At 38.7% G+C, this 17075-nt stretch overlaps 1 protein-coding gene across 5 annotated transcripts in view; it reads left to right on the plus strand.

Annotated features, from left to right (window-relative positions):
• Positions 1–17075, plus strand: part of PLCB1 (phospholipase C beta 1) — a 425067-nt gene that overhangs the window by 343797 nt on the left and 64195 nt on the right. For all 5 annotated transcript variants that reach the window (XM_075413467.1, XM_075413470.1, XM_075413466.1 and 2 more), the window contains exons 22-29: positions 473–577; positions 1010–1119; positions 6166–6298; positions 7208–7261; positions 8818–9037; positions 12862–13042; positions 15223–15299; positions 15392–15481. In XM_075413467.1, the coding sequence (XP_075269582.1) occupies positions 473–577; positions 1010–1119; positions 6166–6298; positions 7208–7261; positions 8818–9037; positions 12862–13042; positions 15223–15299; positions 15392–15481 (970 nt within the window). The remainder of the gene's footprint in view (positions 1–472; positions 578–1009; positions 1120–6165; positions 6299–7207; positions 7262–8817; positions 9038–12861; positions 13043–15222; positions 15300–15391; positions 15482–17075) is intronic.

A 17075-nucleotide genomic window follows, 5' to 3' on the forward strand; every position in this document is an offset into this window, starting at 1 on the left:
CATACACACATGCACTTGGTAGATATAGTGGTACGTTGTCTGGTTTTTAAATTAGATACTGTGTTGTGGATGGACTATTACATCTCAGTTTTACTTGGCTGTTCAGATTGCAGACTGACAAGGGTCATTTTTGAAAATCAAGTAAGAGCTCCGAAACTAAAAAAAAAATCCAGCCAAAGGTAATAATATAGAATGCATCAAAACATATAAATTACAATTTTAAGCATTATTCACAGATGTAAAAAAGAAGGGCAAATAACTATTTTAAACTGCAGTGCCATGTGCATTTCTAACAGCCCCTTGTCTGTATACTTATCTCTGAAAACCTTCAGGTGAATCTTTCCCTAGCAGAAGTCCCTAGGGTTGCTTGCTCAGTTGGAGCCACACTATAAATAACAAATGATAACACAATTACATTGGAAACGCCTGTGGAAGAGTTTATGCTGTGAACTGGTTGTTTCTTATTTTGCAGGCTATCACTACATCTGTTTGAGGAATGAGCGGAACCAACCTTTGACACTGCCAGCTCTCTTTGTGTACATAGAGGTCAAAGACTATGTACCTGATACTTACGCAGGTAATTCTGTGACATTTTCCTAGTGGGAAATACAAAGGTTAATTGAAATTCAAAGTGAATGTGGTGTAGATGACTTACCATATTGGGATAAGAGTCCTGTGAACTTGGCTTTTTTTAAAAACAGCATTTTTACTCATACTCTTCTGTGCCTCATGTGAAGCAGGGTCCTAGTTGGCTGATACTGTAAGCTTTGAAAATGCAGCATAAAACACTGCAGAAAAAGCACATCCACAAGACCCAAGCACAAACTCAAAGAGGGTTCATGTTAGGGTGTGCATGATGATGTACTCCCCTCCACTGTTGTTTGTAGGACCTAGGACTACCCATCAACAGCAGATCTGTATGAAAAATACATTCTCTTTCTTAAAACCTGAGGAGCACTGGAACCATAACATAGGGGGTTTGAAACTGAAGTATTTGCATTATTTCTAGACGTGATTGAGGCCTTATCCAATCCAATCAGATACGTAAACTTGATGGAGCAGAGAGCTAAGCAACTGGCCGCACTGACTCTGGAAGATGAAGAAGAGGTAAAGAAAGAGGTAAGTGAGGTTTCAGAGTCTCTGCAAATTATGCTATGGTGTTTAAAAGCACCTACGTTGCTTAGAAAGACAAATACTGAAAGTCCCTGGGAATTGTATGTATGGATTACTTGAGCACCTGTAAACATCTCTCCTAGAAGGAGACTTGGGTACATTACAGCCAAGAAGCATTGCACTGTGCGTGTGGTTTCACTGACGGCAGCATGTTGTGCGTGGAGTTCCTGTTCAGAGGTAGCGAGACACCCAAAGCTGAATGAAAATCATGTTATGTGTATGCTGATTTGGAACTTCGTTACATAGTAAATTAAATCTTCACAAATCATTGCTTGTTGTTTTCCAGTGTGATGCTGAAGTTCCGCTTACAAAAAAGACACAGTTCTGTGTCAGCGGCTTTTCCTGAAAATATTACAAATTTTCCAGAATTTCAGGCTGTGTTTCTGGAGAGGTTATTCTGTTCAGAAACATTCATGTATATCAGATTATGATGTGTCTATACATTCTCCATGAGCAAACATGCTCTAAAGAGACACAGTATATTCATACAATAGTTTAGATGGGAGGGAGCCTCTAGTGGTCAACTGATCCGAACCTTCACAGATCTTAGAGAGATAGAGAGGGAGGAAACTACAGAGTAAATAAATGTTCATGTCTATTCTAGTGTAGCTGAAAGCTATGGGAGCCACATTTTCAGTGGTTAGGTATCTGTTTGGATATATGTGGTTACCTACGGACTTACCTGTAAACCCTATTTTTCTGTATAATTGGAGGTGTTGTGCATACAAATGCATAGCTGTTACTTTGATCATAATCAAGAGTACTGGCAGTTCAGCTTTGGTTTCTGATAAACTCTATGCACATTCAGTTGTTCAGTCTGTCTGTTCCAGACATTGTAATTGGGACGTCTTCTAGCAGTGTTTGAAAATATCAACCTTGTATTTTAAAGATGGCTTGTGTCAGATGTTACGTGCATCGTGTGAATCAAAAGGCACTTGGTACAGGTCTCTGGCAAAGATGGAGAAATGCTCTATTATCTGAAATTGCCCTCAGCTCTGGTGCCTGTCTGCTTCAATTCTCAGATGTGCAGAGCCTCACTGAACTAGATTCTGTAACCAAGAATACATTCCCAAAGCAGACCAGATGAGTGAAAGTCATTACAATTCTGTGGCCAACAATTTACTCTTTGTGCAGTGTCACAAGTTCGGCTGAATGAGGACACTGTGAAATGCTCTATAGTATCTTAGACATTTATCTAGGACACTCTACACATGAGATTCTATTTTAATAGCAAAGTCTTTTTTTAACATAATCCTTTAAATACCTTAGAGGTCATTTTTACTTTTGAAAAAGTACAGATTTTCCTGGTCTGTATAGGCTTATTCGTCAGTTAGAAAAATTCTGTCACAGAGTAGCTTCTGAAGCAGATGAGAAGAAGCAAAGATAAACTGTAGTGCTTAGGTAGTACTGCCATATGTCAGGGAGCTTGAAAGCTCATAGAATAAAGGAGCCTGTTTTGGAGTAGCAGAGAAATATTTTTTGAAAGAAAACTCTAATGATTGTATGGCGCATTTGCTAAAAATATATAACCATTCGGTTAGATGCAGTAACAAGGGACAATTACAAGATTGCTGCTTGAAATGTCAATATAAATACACCATTGTTGCCCTCTATTTATAAACGCCCATTCTGGCTAAGATATTTGGCAGCTGGGCTGTACTTGGAAATCCTGAATTGCCTGATCATGGTATGTCGTGATAATGTTTTCCTCATCACTCAGCAGGGCTGACTGTTTTGTGTTTGTGAAACACTTCACTGGCAACATAGCTAAATAAACCTCAGTATGTTTGCCAGAAATGTACCCGTGAGTGCACCTACATTCAGTTTTCCAAAGTACAGGTTCAAATTCACACACTATAAATGTTTGTGTGCAAAGCTGTTCTGTCTTCTAGTACAAATTCCACCTCCCCCACACCTCTTTTTCTCCCCTCACACACATTTATTTATCAGCTGTTACAGGAAAACAGAGGTTTTTTTCTTTGCTAACTGAATCTGTGTAAGAAATTCCCTAGGCTTCTCGCAGAACAGTAGTTAAATAAGCTACCTAATAGTGAATTGTTTTGAACAAATAAATTAACCTTTCTTTAGGCTTCGAATTACACTGCCTGTTAGTTTCAGTGGAATAATATAAATGAAGAATGCTGAAGAACCAACAATATTTACAGCATCTATTCTGTATTTATTTGCAGTGTTCCCAACATGAGCATAATGTGCATTCCTACCTTTAGCTTTCTGGTCATTGCATAACTTCCAGTTCTTGCTTTCCAGACTGGCCTTAGAATAGCAATTTTTGCAGAATTGAAGCATTGTAATACCTGCATTGTGGGTTTTCACCTTTATGTGTACTTATCTAAACACATAGTAAATCTTTATGAGCATACAGGTAACGAAGGTTGCCTTCTCTTCCTCTGCCTGGTGTGCTTTACAGATGGGAGGAATAAACCATAGAAATTTGCAGCTGGGATTATCTTGGCGTGAATTAATCCCAGCCAAAAGTAGATTGAGGTAACTAGTTTGTATGTTTTCACCCCCACAGTCACAGGAGCAGAAGCGTGTAGGGGTTTAGGAAAAGCTAGCCAGAGTAAAATGCATTTTGGCTGTGCCTGCTGGTGTAATGGCACTGGGGCTGCATGTTAATTCCTGCCACAGTCAGGGAGTCAGGAGGCCTTGCTGTCTCATTAATGTGTCTGACGTGGAAGCAGCAGAGCGTCTGACCTGTTGTTTCTACCCATAAAACAGGGTTGAAATGGAAACTGTTGTTTTGCATGCCTGGATATAAATCAAATGTGTGTAATCACTCCAGTTGGCTTCTCTGGTTAAATAAAGTGATTTTGATAGGAAAAGTAAACAAAAAACATCTCCAGGAGAGCAGCTGCACTTAGCATATGTGATACCACTATTTAAAATAAAAATTCAGGCATAATTTTGCAAATTGTAATGATCACACCAAGTTACAGTAATGGAAATTAAGTTGATGTGACACTTCTTATAGGGAGACCTTGCTTATACTTTGCCGACAAGGATAGAGGCAAACTGACATAAGAACTGCCCACCTAGTCCAACAGCACAGCATAGAGGAGATCTGCCAACCCCAATACGTGGCAGCTCCTTTTCTCTGTAGAAACAAAAATAGATCATATCTGTATGTACCTGTATGGGTATGTATCCTTCTTCTTAGTAAATCTGCTGTCTTGCAAAAGACATGGCAACAAGTGGAATATAAACCATTTCCTGTGAATATTCAAATTATAAATTATAAGGCTGGATTACATCATGTTTTAAAAAGAGCCTAAAATATTCTCCAGTAAGGAAAAATTATGTTTAGCATTCTGTGTGATGAATTATGAGATGAGAAAGTTCTTTTTAATGAATTAGATTGCTTGATATAGTGAAAATTACTCTTCATTCACTTCCTGATCCTGTCTCACATTTCTGCTTTAGTTTCAGAAAACAGATGTTTTATATCCAAAACTGACAGGCTATATTAGTAGTTTCTCAACAACCTGTGATGCAGCATTTCGCACCACATGCAAACCTAGTTCGAAAAAAAGAAGATAATACCCACTTTCCATTGCAGTGACTTTTGGGGCACAAACTTGCCAGAAGTTAGGAATTCCAGTGTTATTTGTATTAAATGTTGATGATCTATATAGCAAACATTGTTTTTATTAAACTAATTAATTGCATCCTGCGAGGAGCGTATTTTAAGGAGAATTTGTCTGTATCTACAGCTTTTGCCAGTCACATTGTGCTACTGTCATAAATGTTGGCTAGATCATGGTTTTCCTTACTTTGTTGCAGTAATTCCTGCTTGATATAAATGAAGTTGTTGGCATTGGTTTTCAATTGCATCATGTTTCTGACTACAGTATCTCTCTCCTATAATTTTGGTGGAAATAGGCAGTTGAGACAGAAATCCTTCTGCAGTATGCAGTGTGTTGTCAGGGCCAAGATGAAGGAAATCAGCAGCAGGAGCAGCACAAAACAGATCAAAATGTGGTTTGCCTCTGTTGATGCAGTGCAGGCTGATATTTTGCAAGTGTGGAGTAATTAAGGGGAAAAAACCCAACAACTGTGGTATCCTACCTCTGCATGTAATGTGATTACCATCAATCAGTGAAATTGGAGCAGCTGAAGGAACAAATCCAAAACTACCCTGAGACACCATGGCAGCTGGCTCCTCACAGGGACAGCAGGGACAGAGGCTTGGCCATTTCAGAATAAAAATTGCTTTGAATGACCTTCTGTTTGCTGAATGCTGGGTGCTTGCTTAAATCCTGATGGTCACAAGGAAAATTAGAAGATGATCAGTGCATAGTACAACAAACACTGTAATCCTGAGCTTTTGGGAAACTGGAGAGAAAGAAAAGATTGTGGAAAATGCTTAAATATTTGGATACCACAGATGTATTATGCAGCAGGATGGAGGTACTGTTTACATATTATCCTTGGAGTGTAATTGCAAGAATGTAAGATCTGGGGAATCAGAAGTATGTCTCTGTTCTGTAAGAACAGTGAATAATGATAGTGCTGTGTGTTATCTGTGAAATTTTAAAGTAATTTTGTGTACACATTTTTTTCACAGCAGGGATTTGAGTAGCATTTTCATGCCAGCTTCTACATTGTTTCTAGAAAGGTTTTATAGCAAAGAACAGTGCTTTTCAATGAAACACAGATTTCACATCTGGTATACCTAATATATGCTGTGCTGAAAGACATCCCTGATGAGTTATATCCACTTAAAATAAAAATACTTTTTCAGAATAATACATGCTCTAGTTCTTCTTGAAATTTGTCCTGCAAAAATGAACCACCTGGATTACCATGGTTCATAAGGATATCTTATTTTGGGGTTTTTTTCTTGTAGAATGATTTATATATAACGTTTACAGAATTTTACATTATTAAAAAAGAGGCTAAACTAGACCTGCAAATAAATAATTTTAAGTCTATTAGTTGGGAAGAGTAATATAAATCATGATGTATTTTCAGAATGACCATGGAGATGCACAATCTGAAGCTAACAATGAACCTAGGCCAACACCAGCAGAAAATGGAGTAAATTACACTGCCTCTCTTACACCGAAGCCAGCAACTCAGGTTGTCCATAGCCAACCAGCACCAGGTAAAAAACCAGCCAACCAACCAAACAAACAAAAAACAAACTACCACCCCAAAAAACCCAAAGGAAAACAAAGAAGTCCCATCTTTTCAAAATAAATCTGGATAATAATTCTTCATGTGCTTTGCATTTAAAGAACAAAGGTGGGGTTGTGTGTGTTTGGTTTGGTTTTATAAAATAGGTAGAAATTTTCCCAATACTGCAGTATGCTCTTAGGGCCAGTCTTGTTCAAATATACAAGTATCTTCTACTTAAGAGTTGCTTTTGTGATGGAACTGAAGTTTATTACAAGCAATGAAATTTGGTGGGGGTTTTTTGGTGGTGTCTGACATTTTTAGTGCAGGAATCTCTTTAAATTGTTTTTACAAATATGCCTAATTTATGCATGTAGTTACATCCTACTCCACACACAAAATACAGTCTTAGATACTTATATATTTTGTATGTATGTATCTCCTATAACAAATGCTTGTTAAACCACAGGGTTTATAATTTTATGGCTGCAGTCTTCATAGGCTTGATCTAACTGACTTCCAAGGAGCTGGATTCATCTCCTGTACAGAAATTTTGCACTGACAGCATAACATAGGGCAGTTGTACTAGTTGTCAGTCTAATACTGCTTAAATGGTTTGTATGAGTCGTACCAGTGAGTTTAATAACATCTTCCTCATAAGAAAAAGAACAAAGCTCAGCTTGGTTTTTGGAAGGTTGCCTTTTCGTGTTGGTTCACAGGATCAGCGTTGTTTTCCTTGTTGCTAGTCTTCTCCGCAAGAGATGTGTTTTCTCAAATGAACAGTAAATGCCATTACGTGTATGTGCTGTGTCACCTGCCATGTTTTAATATGCAGTCAAGCAGCACAATAATGGCTTTTGTTTTAAAATAATTAGTCAGTCATTTCTTTTATCTCTAGGCTCAGTGAAAGCACCTGCAAAGACAGAAGATCTTATTCAGAGTGTCCTCACAGGTAATAAATACACAGTTTACACTGTACGAATGATACACTTCTTTGTCAAGAGAAACATTTTTTATGAAGTAGACAATCTGGCTTAGACATTTCTTTGAGTGACTAGCACTGCAGTAACTCATAGAAAATGTTCATACCATGTTTTATTCCTCAGCTTTGAAGTTATGAAATGTTTGAGCATGTGTTTCATGAGATCAGTAATGAGTGTCAACAGGGAATTTTTTAAAAGTACTCCATTGTTGTAGTTTCATAAGCGCAGTGCTACCATCTAATGCAGACTAAAGACCGGCATTATTATGAAAACAGAAGACAAATTTGCTCTGAATATTGTGAATAGTTGTGAAACCATTTTATCTTCATTAGTCTTGCAGTGTTCCCATTGCTCCTAGAAAACTGAAATTAACCATTTCATTAAGCAAACTGGCCTGTCAGTCAGATCATGCCCTGCCGTCCAATTGGGAGTCACATCCTCCAGCTTGGAGTTATGAGATTTGCAATCTAAACTCTAACTCAGTTTATTTTATAGTCAGTCTCCTACATTAGCACTCACTTCATGTCCAGATCTTGTGTAGGCCTACATTTAGCTGTGGAAAAGAGATAAGACATGTGAAATGCCACATGTTGATTGCCTCTTATTCAGTCTCCCTCATGTGCAGTAGAGACTGGTCTGAATTATAGAAGTACCTGCTGGCCTCACACAATCAGTCTGTTGTCTGGGAGGGGATCTTCAGTCTGGCTTTTCCAGAGGTGTGACCCCAGATCATGCAAGTCATCATTCCCTCCAGCACCTTTTTTTGTTTGTTTAATTGCTGGTTTGGAGTGAGCTCATGCAGGTCAGGCTAGTGGACCCTAGCTCGAGCTGTGATCGGGGTTCACAGAGCAAGACATCCTTCATAGCTGCAGTTGGAGTGACAGCACTGGAGGGAAGTTCTCAGCATTTAGCTACCGATCCTTTGCTGGACTGGCAACCAGCTGGCCATGACTCCTCTGATGCAGTGTTTCCATCAAGAGAGAAGCGAAGTCTCTCCCAAGATGCTGTGATGATACCAGGACAGATGCCTCCAGCTAGTGCCCAGGTCATGGCAAGAGAGCAGGCAGGTGAAGTGCTGTTTGCAAAGGGGATTTAGGCATCAGCATGTTACGTAGTCTATCCAGAGAGAAGGGAGACTTGAAGCATTGGTACAGTGGGTACAGAAAAGGTCTGTGATCATATCTATGTAAGATCATGTTTTTATATGTTAGCTGATGGGAATCTTTTGCATCTGAAAGAGGTTGAGGAGAGAAAGTACATGGTTTTTATTTTACTACACATTTTGGTGTTGTAAATTTTTATGTCACTTCTTAATCTTCTATCAATTAAATTTGCCACAGTATTTTCAATCTGGTTAGCTTATTTCCAGAGAATTCTACTTGGTTAGTTGAAGCTAGGACATTTCACTTACCAGCAGTAAGCAAGCATGCTTTGTTTCATTCCTGCTAATAGCAATTCCTGGGTTCTGTGATTGAAATCAGACATTATTAGAAAATGGAAGCGGTTTTTGTTGTTATCATTGTAGAAGTGGAAGCGCAGACTATTGAGGAGCTAAAACAGCAGAAGTCTTTTGTTAAGCTTCAGAAGAAGCACTACAAGGAAATGAAGGACCTTGTGAAGAGGCACCACAAGAAAACCACAGACCTTATCAAAGAGCACACTGCAAAGTATAATGAAATCCAAAGTGACTACCTGCGACGAAGAGCAGTTTTAGAAAAAACAGCAAAAAGAGACAGTAAGAAAAGGTATGTAGCTTTTCTGTTCTTGATGTTGGAGATCTTCACTCAGGTCTTCTTTTATAGTAGACAGTCAATGTGGAGGTGACATCAGAGCACAGAAAAAAATCAAAAGCAGCAAAATTCCTAGGTAAATGAAGTCAGGGCCTTCGATGTGGAAATCATCAGAAAAAGCCCTCTCTGTGATGTGCTGCATCTCTGCTAGAAGCCAGGTAAGTTGTTCACCATGTTACACCTCTTTCCCTGGAAGTGAGGGCAAGCAATATTTATCTTGGGACTTTCCCTAGACCTCTGGTGTGGGTAGGTGAGACAGCTGTACTGGCAACAGCGACCAGTAGTTAGGAAGTGAGCTTAATCACAAACTATGGGAGGGGGCATCACCTACATACTGGGACAGTTCAGAAGCCAGACTGCAACACGGAAGAAATCAAACCTATCTGGATGAAGTGTTTTACCGTCCTGCTCAGGTCAACTGCAGTATGTTTTATCAGAGCATCCCATCTTCTCCCATGCTGACTTCCTTCAGAAGAAGGAGTATCAGTTCCATGGAATCTTCTGCCCTACACTTAATAATAGAACTTTATAACGTAGTTCCTTTCTGAAGCAAGGAGAAGTTTTTGCAGCCAGCACATATGGTCATCCTGTCCATATTAAGCAAATAGTTTACTCTGGGCCACCACGGTGTGCTGTCTGGTGGTGGAAGAGACGCAAGTGTTGAAACAGAAACAAAAGTTAGTACTCTTATTCATGGGTAAAACGGAGATTCTAAATTTGGTGCTGAAGAGCATTGTCTCCAAATTAGAGCCCTGGAAAAAACTTGTGCTAGAGTAGAGGGCACCAAATGTATAATCAAGTGAAAGAAACACCTGAAAGTTACTAACATCTGACTAGTGTTTAAATTATGATTGATCCAGACCACTTCGCGATCTCTTAATGATGGCTTGGCTTTGCCTCTGCATGCACACCAGTTCTGTGCCATGTGTCTTTCTGAGGCTTACATTGCCCTATCTCTTTTTGTATGCAGATACAGTTTTATTTTACTTGTTTAGGTAATAATAATAAAGGAGACCTGTATTTACCATTATCAGTTTGAAATGCAAAGTCTGTTATGACTTATGAATCTTTCCACAATTACGGTCTTGTTCATCTGGTAAGGAGCTATGTATTAACAAAGATCAGTTCTTAATTCCTGGCAAAACACAGACACGTGTAGGTACAACCAGCATTTAATACTGTTACAACTGAATTCTTACTTCTCATATTAGTGCAGCATTCATGTTTTAAACACAATTTATTTGGAAAGTAGTTAGATAAGCACGAAAGTCCTCTAACTTTTACATAAAATTTATATAGCTGCAATTCTTAAATATGAAGACATTGAATGAATGTTAAAACAATTACTTGACACTTTTTGGTAGGAGACTATTAGAGAAAAAAGCTGCAAGCATGCTCTGGCTGCCGACAATGTTGATAGTACCTCTAATTGTAAGTGACTGGGATTCAGGCCATAACTTGTCCCTAGGAATGAGCTTATTCATTTATGCTTGCCTGATGACAGTATGTCATTGGGCTTAATAAGAGCTTAACACTCATAATATATCTATGTTCAGCTGGCCTTAACTGTTGCCAGTTTCCAGGCTTCCAGGTTCTACACTTGAGTTTAACAAGCTCCCTTAATGACTGGTTGTCGACTGCACACACAGTGGTATTTTATCCACTGTATTTTCCATCATCAATGTGTGTGACAGATAGTGGCAGCCAAAACAATGTCATGTTTCTGTCTTTCCTCTAGCATATTCTGTTCAAATTCAAGCAGAAAAACAAACTGAATAAATAAAATTACTCATTTGTCTTTGAATAAGAAGGATTTTGTTGTTTTTATCTCGTTATGATCTGACTATGCATCATTCATGATATCAGGCAATAAAACCCTGCAGTCTATTATGTAGAGCTGTCACAGTGATTTCAGAGATGTGAAGTTTTATGTGCAGATACAGAGAAATCTGAAGGTTAAAAAATCTGAGGTTGAATTTTTAAAAGGCAAGAATATATTTTTAGGGATTTTCAAACTTGCAAGTACGTATTATCTCAAGCAGCAGACTTCTAACAGAGTACTGCATCTCAAGGAAAAAGGAGATTTTTATCATTTTAAATTATTACTGTAGCTATTTGCCTGTAACTGCAAAGTATAAATCACTACTTCATCAGGAGTCCCTGTATCAGATTGCCATAAAAACATGTTGTCTCTGGTCAGAAGTAATTAATGTTTCATGCCCTTGTCTAAAATTGGGCCAAGATTCAGTAAAGCCATTGTCTATAGGAAGGTTGAAGTATTTATTGGTATACATGCACAAGTGTTTTGCTGGTGGTGTTCTGAATTTTCTTGAATGATCATATTCCTTAAAAGACGGTCCTAGTATTTTAGCCAGCATTTAGAAATAGGCTGTATTTCTTTTTCCCAAAAATACAGAAGAAATGTCAATTTTAATATGTACAATGTAGTGGCATAATGTGCTGACTTTAATATTCATTAATGCTGTCATCTGGTTCTGTATTTAAATTATCCTCACCTATCACACTGACACCACTTAACCTCTTAGCAGAATATTCAAATACAATAAAAATACAAGAAATAAAAAGAGGCTACCTTGGTTCATGTCCTCACACTGATGAAAGCAGCTTCACATTATTTCAGTTGAAGTAACTCTTTAATTGACAACAGCTGCAGACTTGAACCTGGGAGAGAAAAGAGAGGCAGCCAGTTGTAGCAATTTCTCTGCATTGTAATCTCTGCAAATTTCTGAGTAGCAAACTCATTTTTCTCACAGTGTCAGCCCACTCTGTTCAAGGTTTTGCTGTTTTGTCCATCTCATGCACTGTTCCTGAGGTTTCCCAGGCAACTGATTTAACTCCTGCGTACAGCAGTAAACACAGAAGCAGAGCAGGGATACAGCTATTTTTTATTTTTTATGTTTTCCTTGGGTTTAGTTTACTGCTGGCCTGAGAATGATACTTACCTACTTTTTCCTTGAGCACTGTAGTGTTGTCATATCATGTCTCCTTTCACAATTACATCTATCCTTCCTTTTGTCTTAAGAAAGACAAAAAACCCAGAACTGTTCCTTAGTGTTGCTTTTTAGTTAACTTCCTCATTGTATTTTTCCTTTTCTCCTACGTGCTGCCTTTCTGAGGTTTATTCCCCGCTGGGGTGTTAACTTTCCTCCTTAAGTCAGCAGTCCATACTGCACTTTCCTCTGTGTGTGCTATGCATGGCATTTCCTGAAGGGGGGGGGAGGGGGATACCAAATAAATGGATGGTAGGGATGTTCCTACCATTTTAAGCATTTTATAAATGCAGATGTAAGGTTAGGCTCTTAGATTTGTTGCTAAGTGCATGCAAGAATGACTTGGTTTTCAAAATACTTGGCATTCATCATTTCTGCTGAAGACTGTGCAGCTTTTAAGTTCAAGTTACATGTCTGGAGGTGGATAAACAAGTTCTATGGGCATATGTTTATGGGAAATCTTGGCAGTTGCATTTATAACTCATTTATACGAAGTCCAGTTCACACCACCGTGATGGGTTAGTAAAATGAGGTTTACAAGCAATAGCCATCCTATTAATAAACTGTTGACACTATTTTTTTTCCTAAAAGGTGACATTATTGGACTTACTAAAGCTAAAATCATCTTCTGGCCCTATATATGGTGCAGAGAAACTTCATAATGAGCTACTATAACCAGCTGCCTTAAAACCAAGGTTTAAATAAGGGGCAGAGTGCACATGCCTAGTGACTTAGACCTTGGTCATGTGTGCGTGTCTGTCTTTGCAGATCTGAAACAGGTAGCCCCGATCACAATTCTTCAACTATTGAGCAGGAATTAGCTGCGCTGGACTCTGAAATGACCCAGAAGCTAGTCGAGCTGAAGGAGAAGCAACAACAGCAGCTACTAAACCTCCGACAGGAGCAGTATTACAGTGAGAAGTACCAGAAACGAGAGCACATTAAGCTGGTACGTTTGTAATGTCGTCTGCTTTTCTTTAGCAGTCTCAGGGTGAGTAATGAAAGCAGCATGACATTTTAACTAAGTGGGGCTTCCTCTTGCTTGGAGTCCATTTCAGAGCTTGTTTTCCCTGTGGTCTGCTGCAACTTCAAGGAGTTGTTGTGTCACTTTGTCACTAACACTTCTAACAACTCAGAACGCTTTGGATGGAAGGCAGAAAGGCAACAGGATTATTACTACTGCTAATGCAGAGAGTCCTTAACTCTAGTTACGGGTCTCGGTTTACTGCAGCTTTTGGATGACGTTCCCATTTTGTTCTGCCACTTTTTTAAATGTTGAACACTCAAGGAGGCAGGATTAGCTGGAGAATAAATTGAAACGCCATGAAAAAATGAAAATAGATTCAAACATTCCCCAGGGCACAGAGTTGTGCCAAACAGTGTTCCTGTTGCAGATGAATGCTTTAAGGGGATCCTAAGGGGATAATCTGTATATGGTGGAGAAATATTTTGCATCCATCAGTCCAAGCCAGCTTCTGTTTTTACAGCTGGAGTTTCACCGACGACTACAGAAGAATCATAGACCCTCTGAGCTGAAATAGAAGAGCTTGGGCAGATGGCAGCTGATGCAGATGGATATTCTCAGGCAGAAGAGAGCAGTTTTTAAAGGGTTTTATGGGAGTGCAAACTGTTCCTTGACTCCAGACAATCCTCTCTCAAGTTTTTTTTCTGTTATATGATGTTTTGCCTCATTACGGTTGGGTGAAGTGATTTGTCTGTTCTGCCCTTCCATCCAAAAAGAGCAGGTCAGAGCAGTGATATGCATGGATATCACTCAGCAAGGCCTTTTTACAAATTAATTCCTGTGGATCATCACATGGTGCTGCCATTAAGCAGCATCCTGTTTATCAGCAGTTGTATGTGAATCACAGCTGCTCCAGCGTGGGCGCATGGACACGGTTACCTGTGCCGCAGGGAGAGAGTCCACCTTTAAGTAACAGTTGCTGGCTGCATCTCAGAGATTTTAGTTTTTATCGAAACAAACCATTTTGGACCCACATAGTTGGACTTCTGTTGTAAGCTAGCTTGTTTCTCATTTCAAAATGGGAAATGGCATTTCTCAAAGCAAAGTTACATTTCCAGCATGGTCCAATTCGGTAGTGTCAGAATAAATTAATTTTTTAGCACAGAACCTTCAGACAGTTTTCCCTCTGAGCTGTGCAGGAGTTAATATTCTGATTAAAATCCGCCTTGCAGCTGAGAGATTCTGTCTGATGTCTTTCTTTTAGAGGAGAGCCTATTGTCGGTATCTTTCTTCTTTTATCTAAGGAATGAAAAGCTGGATCAGACTAGCTAGGCGTTATTACACATTCCATGGTTCATCATCTTGAGAGGATTATTTTACAGAATCAGACTTAAACTAGAGGGAGTGATGGAACCAAATTGGTCGCATTTCCCACTTTAATTCACCGTTCATTGAAGCTGCACACAAGCCCTGTCCATGTGTCCTTTCCCGTCAGCATCACCACTACAAGCATGCTTTTTGTTAGCAGTGTCAGCACGAATGAGATTGGCTCCAGCGCTGCACAGCAGATTTCAAACCAATGACTCAGATTTTTTTCAATCCATAATTCAGTGATCAAAATGTAGGCTATGCTTATCTATACTTACCTTTCTTAGCTATCGTGCATGAATTTTCAATATCTACCTGACCACCCTGAAATCCAAGCTGTTCCATGTAATAATGCTCAATTCAAGAGGAATGTTTTCAGTGCTCACAGAGAACCCTGAATATTCAGTCCTACAGGAATTCAATCTGTAGTTTTTATTGCATTAATTCAGTTTGTGACCATTTATTAATTCTTGTAAACATTTTAATTCCTAACAGAGGTAAAATCTGCAAGATATATTTTGGTTTTACATTTAATATTCTGAAACTATGTCACCTTGATGTACAGAGAAGTAGTAGTTTCTGTGTAAGTTGGACATACACAAGTCTGGTTGGACTCCGCAAGTTAAGAATGCATTTACACCTATAAGAATGTTTACTGGTTTTTGATCATTGGTAATTAGTCAGGGAATGGTGTAACACTTTCATGTCTGTTGCAGACTTTTGGGGAAACCTAGATGCATGTATGATGTTTAGCTGAAAATACGTATTTTTGTTTCTTTGGGATTTTTTTTTTTTAGCTTATTCAGAAGTTGACAGATGTAGCAGAGGAGTGTCAGAACAGCCAGCTAAAGAAACTGAAAGAAACATGTGAAAAGTAAGGTGCTATTCCCCTTATAATTGATTACTACTCTGTGTGGGTTTTGTTTAGATGCAATTTGAACTTGCCTTTATTTTTTATGCTTTTAGAGAAAAGAAAGAATTGAAGAAAAAAATGGACAAGAAGAGGCAGGAGAAGATCACAGAAGCAAAGTCCAAGGATAAAAATCAAATGGAAGAGTAAGTATATCCCTAGATCAATATCCTTATATGTTATGAGGAAACAAGACTTTTCACAAATGGAAAAACAAAGAAAGGTCTCAACCCTAAACACAAGGCACCTTTTAGTCAGACTGTGATACCTCACCAGAGCAGTGCAGTCCTTCTTCCTTCCCCTGATACTAGTTTAATTTCCTGGGACTAATCTAATCTCCTGTTGTGCAAGTATTGAGTGTCTGGGTCAGCTGCAAAGGTGCTGATGTGTGGTATGGAGACATGCCTATGAGTGGCATGACAGAGAGATTCACCAAGATGCTGCTAATCCAGACACTATTCCTCTGAGTATAAATAGACTTACTGGCTTCAGTTCCTGCAGGGTTTGATTTCACCTTAACATAGGTTTTTATTTGTGAGTTATCTTTTCTTCATAACTCTATTAGAACTCTTCAGAAGAAATAGCAGCAACACGCTGGAAGGTTTGCTCTACTTCCATGACAAATTCCACTCAGATGCCATGCTACTGATTCTCCTCCAGTGACAGTGTTATGCAGCATGCAGTCACTTTGGGTGGGAGAGGGAGGAAAGCTGATCTCTAAGGATGCGGTTTCTGTAAACAGGAACGGGAATATTAATTTCTTTTATGCACCACCAGACACTACAAACTGTAGTTGTGCAAGCTGATTATATTCTTCACAAGGGCACAGCATCTAGGTTTGTTTGTCCTCCTTCATTTGTTTTGACAAGCAGCTCGAAAAAAAAATGGAGCATTTTAATCTTACATTGTTTGCTGGGATATTCTTGTCAACAGTCTCTACTTTAGTAACATTTAAGGACAGTGAAAAATACAGGAGGACAAAAGAAAAATCCAGAACATCCGAGTCTTACCAAGTACGAAAGACATGACTGTGTTTGGTTTTCTACAGGTAAAAAGGTTTATACAGATTTTGGAGTCTCTGAACATAGAATCTGTGTGTTTGGTAACACTGAAAGAAGGTCACACACACGCAAAATGAACTGCATTTAAAAATCTATATTATAGAATTTTAATAAACATCCTAGAAAAAAGATAACAAAATGAGAATAACGGATTATGAAAAAAAGGGAGAAATACTTAATATGATTAGAGCTGGTCAGAGGACATGAAAGTCATATTAGAAAAAAAGTAGTTAGTCATGATGAAAACATTATAGCATTAAAGATCAACTGCAATAGAAAATGATTTGCTGAGAGGTTAATGAGACACTAGTGAGAAGGGCTTAGAAATGGACAAGTAGAAATTCTTTTTTGTTTTCCTTTTATTTTTTTTCTCATTTTTCCCAAGGAGTTTCCTTTGCCAGGCTTTTCAAAGAACGCTTGGGAAAGGTGAGATGGGAACTACATGGCAAACTCAGCTTTCCTCTGTCAAATAACTCAGGTTGTCCTCGTTCTTGCGGTAGGACAGAGAGTAGTGAGACCTTCTGGTGAATCCCTTTCGATTCATCCAGGCTAGGCTGTTGTTTATTTGAAGCTTTTAGACAAATCTGGGAAAGAATATTACACAGAGATAATACATTGTATTGTTACTTAATTTTTCTAATTCTTGCATGCACCCAGGGATTGCGTGGCTACCTGAAAC

The sequence above is a fragment of the Opisthocomus hoazin genome, chromosome 2 (assembly GCF_030867145.1).
Source record: "Opisthocomus hoazin isolate bOpiHoa1 chromosome 2, bOpiHoa1.hap1, whole genome shotgun sequence".
Lineage (NCBI taxonomy): Eukaryota > Metazoa > Chordata > Aves > Opisthocomiformes > Opisthocomidae > Opisthocomus > Opisthocomus hoazin.